The sequence below is a fragment of the Equus caballus genome, chromosome 21 (assembly GCF_041296265.1).
Source record: "Equus caballus isolate H_3958 breed thoroughbred chromosome 21, TB-T2T, whole genome shotgun sequence".
NCBI lineage: Eukaryota > Metazoa > Chordata > Mammalia > Perissodactyla > Equidae > Equus > Equus caballus.
The window spans coordinates 64,313,731-64,328,478 of record NC_091704.1 but is presented as its reverse complement, the minus strand read 5'-3'; the positions used below and the strand labels follow the sequence as shown (position 1 = coordinate 64,328,478).

The window sequence follows — 14,748 nt, the reverse complement described above, 5'->3', positions numbered from 1 at the left end:
TTAAATTTATTCCTAGGTACTTTATTTTTTTAGTTTCAATTGCAAATGGAATTATATTTTTGAGTTCTCTTTCTGTAAGTTTGTTATTGGAGTATAGAAAAGCAACTGATTTTTATACGTTGACTCTGTACCCTGCAACTTTACTGTAGTTGTTGATTACGTCTAAGAGTTTTCCAGTGGATCTTTTGGGGTTTTCTATATATAAGATCATGTCATCTGCAAACAGCAAGAGTTTCACTTCTTCACTCCCTATTTGGATTCCTTTTATTCCTTTCTCTTGCCTAATTGCTCTGGCCAAAACCTCCAGTATTTTGTCGAATAAGAGGGGTGATAGTTGGCATCCTTGTCTCATTCCTGTTCTCAGGGGCATGACGCTCAGTTTTTGTCCATTGAGTGTGATGTTGGCTGTGGGTTTGTCACATATGGCCTTTATTATGTTGAGGTAATTTCCTTCTATGCCCATTTTGTTCAGAGTTTTTATCATAAATGGCTGTTGAATCTTGACAAATGCTTTGTCTGCATCTATTGAGATGATCATGTGGTTTTTATTCCTCAGTTTGTTGATGTGGTGTATCACGTTGATTGATTTGCGGATGTTGAACCATCCCTGTGTCCCTGGTATGAATCCCACTTGATTGTGATGTATGATCCTTTTGATGTATTGCTGTATTCGGGTTGCGAAAATTTTGTTGAGAATTTTTGCATCTTTGTTCGTCAGTGATATTGGCCTATAGTTCTCCTTTGTTGTGCTGTCCTTGTCAGGCTTTGGTATCAGAGTGATGCTGGCCTAGTAGAATGTGTTAGGAAGTGTTCCATCCTCCCTAATTTTTTGTAATAGCTTGAAAAGGATAGGTCTTAAATCCTCTTTGAAAGTTTGGGTAGAATTCCCCAGGGAAGCCATCTGGTCCTGGGGTTTTATTCTTTGGGATGATTTTGATTGCTGTTTCAATCTCTTTCCTTGTGATTGGTCTGTTCAGATTGTCTTGTTTCTTGACTCAGCTTTGGGAGGTTGTAAGAATCAAAGAATTTATCTATTTTGTTGGCATAGAGTTTTTTGTAGTATTCTTTTATAATCCGTTGTATTTCTGTGGAGTCTGTTGTTTTTTCTCCTCTTTCATTTCTGATTTTGTTTATTTGAGCTTTCTCTCTTTTTTTCTTTGTAAGTCTGGCTAGGAGTTTGTCAATTTTATTTATCTTCTCAAAGAACCAGCTCTTTGTTACATTGATCCTTTCTGCTGCCATTTTTGTTTCAATAGCATTTATTTCTGCATTGATTTTTATTATCTCTCTCCTTCTGCTGACTTTGGGCTTTGTTCTTTTTCTAATTCAGTTAGGTGTAATTTGAGATTGCTTATTTGGGATTTTTCTTGTTTGTTAAGGTGTGCCTGTATTGCGATGAATTTCCATCTTAATACAGCTTTTCCTGCATCCCATATGAGTTGGTATGGCATGTTATGATGTTCGTTTGACTCCAGATGTTTTTTGATTTCTTCTTTAATTTCTTCAGTGATCCATTGCTTGTTCAATAGCATATTGTTTAGTCTCCACATCTTTGCCCCTTTTTCAGCTTTTTTCTTGTAATTAATTTCTAGCTTTATAGCATTATGATCGGAGAAGATGCTTGTTATTATTTCAATTTTTTAAAATTTATAGAGGCTTGCCTTGTTTCCCAGCATATGGTCTATCCTTGAGGATGTTCTGTGAGCACTTGAGAAGAATGTATATTCTGCTGTTTTTGGATGGAGTGTTCTATATGTGTCTGTTAAGTCCAACTGTTTAGCTTTTTGTTTAATTCCGCTGTTTCTTTGTTGATTTTCTGCCTGGATGATCTGTCCAATGATGTGAGTGGGGTGTTGAGGTCCCCTACTATCATTGTGTTATTTTTAATATGTTCTTTTATGTTTGTTAATAGTTGCTTTATGAACTTTGGTGCTCCTGTGTAGGGTGCATAGATATTTATAAGCGTTATTTCTTCTTGATGGACTGTCCCTTTGATCATTATATGTTGCCCCTCTTTGTCTCTCTTTACCTGCCTAATCTCGAAGTCTACTTTGTCTGATATAGGTATTGCGACACCTGTTCTCTCTTGTTTGCCATTTGCTTGGAGTATCGTCTTCCTCCCCTTCACTCTGAGCCTGTATTTGTCACTGGAGCTGAGATGTGTTTCCTGGAGGCAACAAATTGTTTGATCTTGTTCTTTAATCCGTCTCGCCACTCTGTGTCTTTTTATTAGAGAGTTCAGTCTGTTTACACTGAGGGTGATTATTGATGTATGAGGGCTTAATGCCATCATTATATCACTCATTTTCCAGTTTTCCTGCATTTCCTTGCTTTCTTGTCCTGTGTGTTTTGGTCTACTCATTGAATTATGCAGTTTTTTATGCTGTGTTCTTTGGTTTTTCCTTATTTATTTTTTGTGTGTCTGTTCTGCTTTTTAGTTCAGTGGCTACACTGAAGTTTATTTTCAGAATCTCATGCATAACGTAGTCCATTTTCTGATGGCTCCTTATTTCCTTAGTCTAAATCAGTCCCTTTCCTCCTCCCCTCCTAAGTTATTATTCTCATTTCTTATTCCAACTTGTGTTGTGAGTTTATGGTTGAAGTGACAAGTTTGTCTTTGTTTTTGATGTTTTCCTTCCCTTTAGCCTAATGCTACAGTTGAATATTTCCTATCCTATTCGGATTCTGTCTTCTTACTCTGTGTTTTGTGATCCTTTTCTCTCTCTTTCTCTTTTTCTAGATATGAGAGCCTTCTTGAGGATTTCTTATGGGGGGGATCTTGTGGCAATGAAAGTCCCTTAGCTTTTGTTTGGCAAAGATTTAACTTCTCTCTCATATCTGAAGGGTATTTTTGCTGGATAGAGTATCCTTGGCTGAAGATTTTTATCTTTTAAAGTTTTGAATATGTCATTTCATTCTCTCCTAGCTTGTGAAGTTTCTGCAGAGAAATCTGCTGAAAGTTTGATAGGGATTCCTTTGTAGGTTATTTTCTTCTGCCTTGCTGCCCTGAGTATTCTTTATTTGTCATTCATTTTTGCCAGTTTTACTACTATATGCCTTGGAGTAGGTCTTTTTACATTGACGAATCTAAGAGATCTGGAAGCTTCCTCCACACACATTTCCCTCTCATTCCCTAGATTTGGGAAGTTCTCTGCTATTATTTCTTCGAGCAAGCTTTCTGCTCCATTCTCCTGTTCACCTTCTGGAGTACCTCTAATTCTTATGTTGCATTTCCTCATCGAGTCAGATATTGCTTGAGACTTTGTTCATTTCCTTTTAGTCGCGGTTCTCTCTCCTCTGTCTGGAGCATTTCAGCATGTCTATCTTAGATTATGATGATTGGCTCCTCTGTGGTGTCCACACAAGCATTCAGGGAATCCATATTTTGTTTTCTCTCCTCCATTGTGTCTTTCATCCTTAATATTTTTCTTTTAAGATTTTATTTTTCCTTTTTTTTCTGAAGCCCCCCGGTACATAGTTGTGTATTTTTAGTTGTGGGTCCTTCTAGTTGTGGCATGTAGCATGCCGCCTCAGCACAACCTGATGAGTGGTGCCATGTCCACACCCAGGATTCAAACTGGCGAAACCCTGAGCCAAGGAAGCAGAGTGCGCAAACTTAACCACTCGGCCATGGGGCCGGCCTCGCCATCTCTAATATTTCTGATTGATTGTTCTTTATAGTTTCAATCTCTTTTGTGAAGTAGCTCCTGAACTTGTTGAATTGTTTCTCTATATTCTCTTTTACTTCATTGAGTTTTTTGATGATAACTATTTTGAATTCATTGTTATTTAGTTTACTTATATCTGTGTCCTCAAGACTGAATTCTGGGTGCTTGTTGTTTTCTATCTGGTCTGGAGATTTGATGAATTGCCTGATGCTGGAAGGATGAGTTTTCCCCATTGTGCTATTATTCAGTTGCAGTTACAGCCTATAGCCACTGGGTGGGGGTCGAGAACCAGGTATTCTGAGCCTTCCACTTTCAGCTGAGATGGCATGGGTGGGTCAGGGGAGGGGCGATTTCTCCTGCGTGCAGTCCCGGGTTTCCCGATGGGCTCTCATTATCTGGTCTCCTGGGGTCTTGGCTTGATGAGGTTACCCCACACGAAAGCTTTCGCCACGTTAGAGGGCTTACCTCTAGGCTGCAAGGGCCCTAGGGAGTCCTGGGTGGTCCCGCGGACACGTGACCCCTCCTCCATTCCTTCCCTCACAGAGCCTCCTGCAGCAGCGACTGCAGTCTTTAGGGAAGGGAGTGACATTCTCTCTTACCCAGTTCCAGCTCCTCCCAGGAGGGCTCCAGCCTCTCTGCCCTCCGTCGTGTGGCTGCCGTGATTCTCCGAGGATTTTTGTGCTTTTGGGGTATTTTCTGTTGGAATATGGTTGCTCCTTTTTGTTGTATGTTGAAGGGGAGAGAGTCCTGGACAAGCTCACTCCACCATGACGTTGACATCACTATTTTTAATAATGACTGAAAATACTTAGAAACATTAGCTGTGTCTGTGACTTGGTTTCCTACTTACTAGTTATATCTTTTTTGGATAAAACAGGCAAGTTATTTAATTTATGTCTGTTTCTTTGGCAGTAAAAGAAATAGATAAAAAGGTTTTGAACTTGAACCTTGTTTACATTAGAATTGTTTTTTGTTTTCATTATTGAAGAACAGCTTTGATAAAGTAACGTTTAGGGGTAGACAAGCACCTTAAAAATATAGAGCAGTAATGTCTATAGGCTTGACAAAAAGGAGAAGTAGTAATTGGACACACTTGAAAGTTTGGAAAGGGTATAGGAAGGTTACCCTTTGTATGATAATATGGATCTTCTGTGAAGTGATGCAGTAGAAACAAAGAGGACAGCGTTTCTATTTCTGAACATCAGATTTTCCTCTCAGCCATCCAGAGCACCGTCTTAGTATAAAAGCAAGAAAAATCAGTCTTACATGCTCAGCCATCATTGATTTTGTCTCTGTGTGTGACGTAGTTCATCGCTGGCTTTCATTTAGGAATTGTATATGTAAGAAAGATGCATATTGGAAGTAGTGAGGGAGGTCAGAGAAAAGCAAAGAACGTCTGCTCTGAGAGGTGGCAATTACATTTTAACAACTATAAACTCATAAATCACCGTTTCACACAGGGCAGCCTTGTTCCACTTAATTCAAGGCGAAAATTCTGTACGTCATTGTAGTTCTTGAGGGTGCAGTGTAGCAGCCAGTCAGTATCTCAGTTGTCTGGAAAAGATGACTTGAGCTCCCATCTGTGCTGTTTAAGCGGCAGAGCTATACTACTTCTTTAATGGTTTCTGTTTTAAATGGCTAAGTGGGGTAATGTTTACCAAAACTTAAATTGGAGGCTTTGGCTATGTGAAAAACCATCGTTTCTGGAAGTACATCAGTGGAAATGCCAGAGAACTGGGGTAGTGCCATACTTGTGCCACCTTTGCTTCTTGTCGGTGGAACCGTGGAAAATCTGGGTGTTTGGCCCTGTGATCACTTAGGTGATGGAGTGCGGTAGCTGGTTGTAACAGAAGGAATAAAAAAAATAGCATTGGAATAAAAACGTTCCTGCTTCTGCCAGTTTTCTGGTGACCTTGGGCAAATCATTGGACTCTTCTGAACCCTAGTTTCCTCATCTGTAAAATGAGGAAGATCATGCCTCAGGGATTTGGGTGGGCTGTTCAAAGATTAAACTCACAAACATCTGTAAAAACTACGTGTAAATTTTGAGCACTATTTTAATGTATAGCATAATTATCACGAAAACTCAGAGCTCTTGCTTGCCTTATATTGGCGGGCTCCCCTTTTCTCTCTGACCTGGTTGGTTAGGGGGCCGCCTGAATTGCCTCCATGAGACTGCTCATTGACGTGAGATGAGTGCTGGAGGCATGGCAGGGACAGTCAAAAGAAATTGTAACCATGGTGTGCTTTTATAATCCTGTGCTGTCTGTTACACTTTGAGGAATTGAGTCAGTTTTTCTGAAAGTACTTGTTAACTAAACTACTTTCTTTTCCTGAGTAATGTTTCGTTTTCTCTGTAAATTTAATTTTTGAAATTTTAGTTTAAATTTCTTAATATATTAGCAGCTGCTGTGTATTCTTTTTTTTTTTTCCCTTTTCTCCCCAAAGCCCCCCAGTACATAGTTGGATATTCTTAGTTGTGGGTACTTCTAGTTGTGGCGTGTGGGACGCCGCCTCAGCGTGGCTTGATGAGCGGTGCCATGTCCACGCCCAGGATTTGAACCGACGAAACACTGAGCCGCCTGCAGCGGAGTGTGCGAACTTAACCACTTGGCCACGGGGCCGGCCCCACAGCTGCTGTATATTCTGTAGCTCAGTTCTTCAGGCCGTCTCTAGGCACAGCATATCAATTAACCATTGCTGCAAAACATACTGTCTCCAGAATTTTGTAGCTTAGGACAGCCATTTTATTTACTCCTGATTCTAGGGGTTAGCAGTTGGTCTGGTCTAAGCTGATCAGTTCATCTCTTGGGCTTGCCTCTGTCGTTCATCCGTTTCACTGGGGTTGGATGGTCTAAGGTGACCCTGGCTGGGGTGCCTTGGTTGTCTTCCGTATGGCCTCTCATCTTCCAGAAGGCTGGCAGGGCTTTATTACATGGTAGTCTCAGGGCAGCATTCTCAAAGGGTGATCATGGAAGCCCAAAAGCTCTCTTCTAGGCTCTGGGACTCTGGCAACATCACCTCTCATCTTGGCAGTTCACAAAACCAGCCCAGATTCAAGGTGTGAGGAAAAAGGACTTGGTAAAGAGCTTGTCACCATTTAAAATCCTCAGCAACCAGTTGTTATTGCTGATGACAAAAAAGGAGTATTTTAGTCCCCACCTATCAAAGTTTTAATGATCTGGAGAGTTCCTTAGCAAGGCGGTGGTTAGGATTCCTCTTTTGGTTAGGGCTGTGTGATATCTGAGGGCCAAGTGATATCTGATATCTTTTGCCATTTCTATTGAGTCAGTGCAGTTTGGAAGGCACAGGTCTTTAAAATTGACCCTTACTCAGGTTTTCTATGGAGGAAAAACTTCTTCCATTATGATAGTAGATTTTCCAAAGGCTACCAAGATTCTTGAGTTACCTTTGAATTATTCTGAAATCAGACATAGCCCCTGAAGAGAGGAAAAGAACCAAGAGGTCTTCAGTACTAGAGTACTCCATGTATTTTCATGTATGGTTATAAAGGAATCATATTTGTCTGTCTGAATTTGTTAAGGAACTGATATACTTTTGGTATATTTGCAGTTATCCTCAAAGTTTAATCTGCTTTCTAAGTGATAGGTTTCTGAAACGCACCGTAGACTTCTTTGTCTTACAGTTCACGTGCTGAAAATCTCCGCCTTCCTCTCTTTACATTGTCAGTGGGCCTTTCTGGAGGTACTTCTCCACTGTTCTGATTTGCTGATTTTGTTGATTAGTGTGGGCTCAGGGATCAGCTAACCAAGTTCGTTAAACTTGTGAGTGAGATAAGGATAAGGAAATTCCTAGTGATGGTTGGATGGAGTCATTCACCTTTAGTAAATTAGATACATTGACTACTTGACCTTAGTTGTTTTTGGCTTTTGCTTGCTGCCCTCCTCTTTCTCAGCCATGTTTAAAGACAGGCTGTGGACAGCTAATTTCTATGTAGTTCTGATGTTATTCTTTGCCTACTATAAAATAAACACATATAATACAAATATATAAGTAAATATATTTGATCAGCTTGTATAAGATAGATAGAACTTCACTATCCTCAGAAATAATTGTTTTTGAAAAACTGATTTTCGCCCAGAAAATTATGACTGACTTTTCTGGCTGCTCTTTCTGAGATTTTACCGTAAAAGGAAATGTTATTTTGATTTCTTAATTTGAAGTGTCCTTTGGAGTAATTCTATATAATTTTTTTTTAATAGGGACAATTTGTTGGCAGATTGTTTGCAGGGTTGTTTTGTTGTGACATGTACACTGTGCGCATTCATCAGCCTGGTGTGGTTGCGAGAGCAGATCGTCCATGGGGGAGCACCAGTTTGGTTGGAGCACGCTGCTCCACCCTTCAATGCTGCTGGGCACCACCAGAATGAGGTAACTCCCTCCAACCCCAAGTTGGTTTTATTTGGGTAGGAGATGAAAATTACTGTCACCCTCTAAGACCTAAACGCTTGATTCCCATGCAAGGAAGGAGTCCCCTTGCAAAGCAGGTCATGAAAAAGTTTGGGAGAAGGTTAAAGGAGATGTGAAAAATGTAAGAATGCTGCTGTGACTTTGCCTGTGAATTTTCTGGCGAGATTGGGAACAATATTCGGGGTATCCTACAGTGCTGATTGTTCCTTTAGCCTGGGTTAACTGCTTATTGCAGTCCTGGAAGTTAAGATACAAACTCCAGCATTGCGCATGCTTCTGACATGCTGCATGACATTGAGGACGCTTTCTGCCCTCTTTGTTCACTGCTTTCTTTGTGTGTAAAATGTCTCAGTTTTGCTGCTCCCAGTAGAAACATCAACAGAAGTAGAAAAGTTGGAGTACTGTTTATAACAATCTTGTGCAGTTTTATTTTTTCTTAATGAGAGATGACATGCTTAGATGTAAGAGCATTTGCTAGAGGTATTACAAAGAGAAGGAGGATGTAATAAATGATTTTTAGTGTCTTGCTTGCTGAGAAATTATGGGGCTGAAGAGGTCCCAAAACTTAGCTACTTCTATATGAAAACAATTTACACTTCATAAAATTTTTGTTCTTAAAAATTGACCGTGAAATACTCAAAATGATAATTTCTGCTTTTGTCACTGTATAGCTTGATTTCATCAAATTCTGGCATACCTTTTTCTCAGTAGAATTAAGAGTGCAACTACTCCTTTGAAAACTACACATGTAAAACATGGCACTATAAAGAAAGAGCACTGTTCTTGTCTAGTATTACTTTTATCATTGTACCTTGTATTTTGAAGCACTTAATATAGTTCTCCTTTTAGGATCTTCGTTAACTCCATGGTAGTTCAATGTTTTAGTTAACTGCAGCTATATCTTTGCATTTGGTAGGTAGCAGGACTCAGGAAGGGCCAAAGGAGATGCATGTGGGAACGGGTAAAGTCCATATGGACAAGCTTTCCTACTAAGCAGAAATTAGCAACCTTTTCCTCAAGTGTTTAACTGATTACTGAGAATTAAGTTATATATCTATACATGTGTAAACAAACAAACAAATAGATGCATAAATATATTTTCATTCCTGAGGCAGTCAGTAAAGATAAGAAATGCCTTATAAAGAAGGATTGTGGAGTGATATATTCTAGATAGCTAGATTTGTTAACCCATTTTCTATAATGCTTTGTGAAATGTTAATCTCTAAATTATATACACTGTGAGGTGAGTTTATGTGCCTCATATACCAGATTGATCCCAAATCAGATGTGTTTAGAAAAGATGACTTTGAGAAGTGTTTTTTGGAAATTTTGTAGGGTTTGTGTTTGTTAGTTTTGTTTTTTTTTAGAAGGGGGAGTGCAATTTGGAAATAGAGCAAAACTGAGACACATTAGCTAAATTTCTGGGCTCTTCCATCATTTTAGGCTCCAGCAGGAGGAAATGGTGCTGAAAATGTTGCCCCTGACCAGCCTGCTAACCCACCAGCTGAGAATGCAGTGGTGGGGGAAAACCCTGATGCCCAAGATGACCAGGCAGAAGAGGAGGAAGAGGAGAATGAGGAGGAAGATGATGCTGGTGGGGAGGACGCAGCTGATGCCAACAACGGGGCCCAGGGTAATGGCTGCTGCCTGTTCTCACCCTTCCCTCATGACCTTGAGTCAATGCCCAGCCTACCTTGGGGAGAAGGACTGGAGTTTTCAAAATTTAATGGATTTGATGTTCTATTTCTGTTTTTACTTTATTTTGGCAAACTTGCATTTATCAATATGTGGATGCATAAATATATTTTTTGTCTATGAAACAGCGCACTTTGTGTTTTAAAATCTTACTTTACATAGGACTTTTATAGGAGGGATAGGACAAAATTATTTGTGAATTAGAACATATCCTAGTTTTTGGTTTAAAGGAATTTGATACAGATTTACCTTACTCTTCTGCCATTTCTATTGAGTCAGTGCAATTTTTAATATCAAAGAATTCTTGAAGTGTTAAGTACAGGTCACATGCCACCCAAAGAAACTAATTACTCATTTTCTAGCAGTGTAACTCTAGAATGTAAAAGAAGATCTGAGACCAGGCCTGCCAGTCAGCTGTCAGTAGTTCACAGCCTCCTTTTCTCTCTTCCCACCCCAGAGTTTTCCTGTCAAAAGCTGAATTGTTTCTGAATCCACTTGACGTTACTGATATCTGAGTGTCTCCTGTGTGCCAGGCACTCAAATACCAAGTCCCCATGTTAGTGGAGTTTCTGGTCTAGTGAAGAAGTAGGAATACCCAAGTGAACAAATTTATCGTTACACATTGTGACAAATTGGGTGCAGATTGCTCTGAGGATGCTTCTGGGGAGAGACCTATTTTAAATAAGATTCCCTGGGTAGCTCAGAGTAAGTGATACTTGAGCTGAGATCTGAAGGATGAGAAGAAGCAAGTTGTGTAGTGGGAGCAAGGGGCTTTTGCAGGGAGAGGTGAGTGTATGTTTAAAGGCTCTGAGAATGTGACCTGCTGCTGCCTTCGTGCAGGCCATCATTTCTTTCTCTTGTCTAATCCAAGAGCTCCTAACTGGTCTCCTTTCTTTCATTCTTGTTTCGCATAGTATTCATATAGCTCTCCTGCCTTTAAAATCTTTCAGTGGTTTTTCCATCACACTAAAGAACAGAATAAAATCCAGGCCTCACATTCCTCTCGTATGATCTCATCCCTGTCTTCCTTTGATACTACATCTTCTACCACCCCCCTCCTCACCCAGAGAATTCTAGTCCCCTGGCTTCCTTTTCTCAAATCCACTAAATTTATTCTTGATTCAGAGCTGTTGCATTCCTCTCTTTTCCATAACTTTATTTCCTTTTTTAGCTCTTATCACAATATAGAATCATCTTATTTTATGTTTTGTGTTTATTTATCTGTATTGTTATTTATTGCCTAACAAGCAAATTCTCTGTATGGAAAAATTTTAAATGCGTTTTAGCTTCTCAACAGCAGCTTACAAAACACCAAATTAAAAGAGTGCATTTTATTATTTATGGTTCAAGTTCCATCAGTAATCTTTAAACTACAATTATATTTCCAGATGACATGAACTGGAATGCTTTAGAATGGGACCGAGCTGCAGAAGAGCTTACGTGGGAAAGAGTGAGTAAGACTTCTTTCTCTCAAGCATCCTAGTGTTTTAATCCTAAAGTAAATTTTAAAGTTGGGCATACTTACATGTATATACAAATTTTGTACTTACATTTGATGAAAACTTTAATAGAACTTTAATTTCTAGAGAAAATTAAGTGATGTATTGTTTGTGGTGAAAATATTATGATGAAGATGTATTGATGACTTTTTCTGTCTTCTGGTCTTTAATACAAACCTTTCTCCACTTAAGGGAATGTTTAACCTGAAATGGTGGACTTTCGAAAAATGAAGTAACAATTTAAGTATTAGTCTGATGCTTTGGTTGACAAAATAATACAGTTGTGTCATGAAATCTTGCCTGGGTCTGTATCTGATAGAAGAATTAAACCTAAGACGGATTTCTTTTGACTTTATAATCATATCATTTGGAATAAAAGGAGACCCAAGATAAACAACTCTCATAAACAGAAGTTTTTTACTCTGAAAAATGATAGACCGTATTGGAAAGTAGTGGGTAAGGATTATGTTGAAAGATATTGAAAGGAAAATGAGCTTTTTTCATAAATAGAATAAAAAATGTGTTGTGTCTTGAATTAATGCATATTATTATTTATTTTAGATGCTAGGACTTGATGGATCACTAGTTTTTCTAGTAAGTAAAGCTAATATTTTTTAATAATAGAATTGTGACTTAATTGTGTTAGTGATTCAGGGGGTTTCAAATTTATGGTATATGCCAGTTTTTTATACTAACGGTCAAAATACCCTTTGATTTTTGATTATTTGACATGTTGAAGAAGGTCTATTTTGTATATTGGAAATATTGGCAAAGTGTAAAGGTTATACTTTTAAAAAGGAAATTATTAAATATTTGATTTTTAGACAAGAAAATGAAATACCAAGTTAATGGTAGTTAAGAAGCACTTGGTCTTTTAAAGTTCCACCTTGCAATGTTTAATGTCTGAACTGGTGAAAACAGCCACTTTGCGATGTTCCCAGTGAGAGCCCCAGGCCCATTGTAGGCCTCTGCTATTTCCTGAACCCCATTTATTAGCTTCTTAGTAAAGAGGACAACTCAAAGGTGAGGAACAATTCTTTAAAGAACCTGTTCTTTAAAGGGGAAATGATGCTCTTTTTAGGTTCTGTAATATAAAACCACTTGTCATTTGGGATTTTCCTATAGCTTTGGGTATCAAGATGACTTTGGCTGCATGTTGTAGAACCCCTGCTGACCAAAACAATAGCATCAGAGGAACTCCAGAGGAAGGATGGGCTTGGGGGTGCTTGATCCAGAGGCCCAACAGTGTCATCAGAGACCCAAATAATTTCCATTTGTCTCCTCTGCTGTCCACAGTGTGGGCTTCCTCCTTGGGCTGGTTCCAGATGGGAGCCAGAATAGGAAGTTGAAGGTAGTAGGGTGAGGCTATTGAGGAATGTATCTGGTGGTAATTCACAGGTTAGTGAGAATGTGATATTAGTGAGTTCCTGTTCAAGATTTGATCAAGGTCAGTATAGAAGGTGTTATTTGGCTCCATATTCATTTATGTCCCTTACTTCGTCAATCCCTCATAGATGAGTGACAGAAGTTGTTGGAAGCAGTGGTCACTCAAACTCATTCTAATTATTGGAAAAAACTGTTTATAGGATGACTTCATTGTTGATTGAAAATTATTTTTTGTGTCTTCCATGTCCCAGCTGTTGTGATAGTTACTGGGAGATTCAGAGATGAGTGAAATAGGACCCTTCTTCTCAAAGATGGTTTGAGTTTGGTAGAGAGAAACGAACATGTAAAGGAGGAACTTTAGAGATACTGTCTATTAAAGACTCAGTGACAAAAAGTCATAAGGGACCCAGGAGAGGGCTTGGTCAGGTCTTAGTGGAGGCTTGTCAGCAGGGAATTTTTAGAGAAGATAACTTAGAGGTTGCTGCCCAAAAGATATTAGGGATAAGGACAGTTTGAGAGCCCTTAAGCCAAGGTAAGGTGAAAAAATTCGAGTGATGATAAACTGGTGTGGTGAGTAGGAATGGTAGCAGTCATCTCTTAGACAAACTAATCATCCTTCTTGCAGATTGAGGACCTGATCAGAATAATCTTTCTAGAAAGAAAATCTTACCATGTTGCCCGCCTTGGAAAGATCATTTAACTTGATGGTGAGGGGAGATGGTAGGCCTGGACAAATGGGCTTGGTGGTTCTAGTGAGTGTCAGCATGGAGCATGACTAAAGTATATGTGACGTGGCTGGAGGAAATAGACAGTAGCAGTCATCTGGAGGTGATGATACGTAACTGTGGAAGTGGATCAATGGCCAAGTGAGAATGAGTATTCTGAGAGGTGAACAAAGAAAACCAGGACACCACAGGAAGAAAAGGGACCAGAGACAATCAGGCGACCTTGCACAAGTCATGAGAACAAAATGGACAGTGAAAGAAGCACTGTGAAGGTTACATTATATGTAGTTTAGAAGTAACATGGTTTTCAAATATTTCTCCATTTGGAATTTTTCAGTGTCATTTGATTTAAATGAAATCTGGCAATTATTTGTGAGAATCTGTGTAGTTTGTGGTGTGGTAGATTGTTAATTTTTGAAGAGGAAATATTTATGGATTGATTTATTTGTTTTTTTTTCTGTATGTAACATGAACTTTGAGTTTTATTAGGTTTAGTTTTATGGGCTATCTAATGGAAAATGAAAAGTTGTGCATAATTTCTGTGAAGAGATCTCAGAATTAAAGAGTGAAAATTTCAATTTTCTAACTAAATAAGTGGAATAGTCCAGTTAACCACATATCAACTAGGAATTGATGTTTTATTAATGCTCTTTTCCTTTAGGAACATGTCTTCTGGGTGGTGTCTTTAAACACTCTGTTCATTCTTGTTTTTGGTAAGTGGTCTTTATGCTTTTATTTATGGTATTATGGCAGGAGTTCAGTTTTTCGGAGCCTTGTTATAAATTTTTCTATCATTTTGTTTTTAAACATAGGCGTATATGAAACAGATTTGGATAATAAGCCTGTATAGGAAGGCCTCAGGTATACAGATTCTTTCCTAAGCAAGACTGACGACAGTTACCTACTGTCTTTGCTTCTGTTGGGCATTTCTGTCTCTTTTTGTAGAAGCTGATTTTAGATTGACTTGAGAATATTCAGTATCTTACCTCTGTAATTAATTTTGTGCTGATTATCTTGTGCTCTTCCCTGTGGCTGAAGATTAGTTTCCATCTGTCAGAATCTGACCAAGGCCTTACCAGTGACACTGGCTTCTGAGCTGTCACCAGAGATGGATGTAGGCTTGAGGAAAGACAGTGAGCCTTCCCCAAGTGTGAATTCCCCTTAGAAGCAGATTCCGGTCCCTGTAAAGTCACTTCCGAACACTTTCACAACTGCAGCTGTGAGGATTCTTCTGACGCCACGCACTAGTCCTCCCACTGGGAATAATTAGAGAAAGGAAGGCAGGATTGAGGAGATGCAGTTGACAGGTTTTTCTGCTTTGGGAAAGATAAGGGAAACTGAGTT

General features: G+C 39.0%; 1 protein-coding gene across 3 annotated transcripts in view; it reads left to right on the top strand.

Moving 5' to 3' along the window:
• The window catches only part of MARCHF6 (membrane associated ring-CH-type finger 6), an 84,411-nt gene that overhangs the window by 32,074 nt on the left and 37,589 nt on the right, over positions 1–14,748 (top strand). For all 3 annotated transcript variants that reach the window (XM_023625850.2, XM_070246044.1, XM_014734935.3), the window contains exons 6-10: positions 7,892–8,060; positions 9,543–9,732; positions 11,183–11,244; positions 11,855–11,887; positions 14,066–14,117. In XM_023625850.2, the coding sequence (XP_023481618.1) occupies positions 7,892–8,060; positions 9,543–9,732; positions 11,183–11,244; positions 11,855–11,887; positions 14,066–14,117 (506 nt within the window). The remainder of the gene's footprint in view (positions 1–7,891; positions 8,061–9,542; positions 9,733–11,182; positions 11,245–11,854; positions 11,888–14,065; positions 14,118–14,748) is intronic.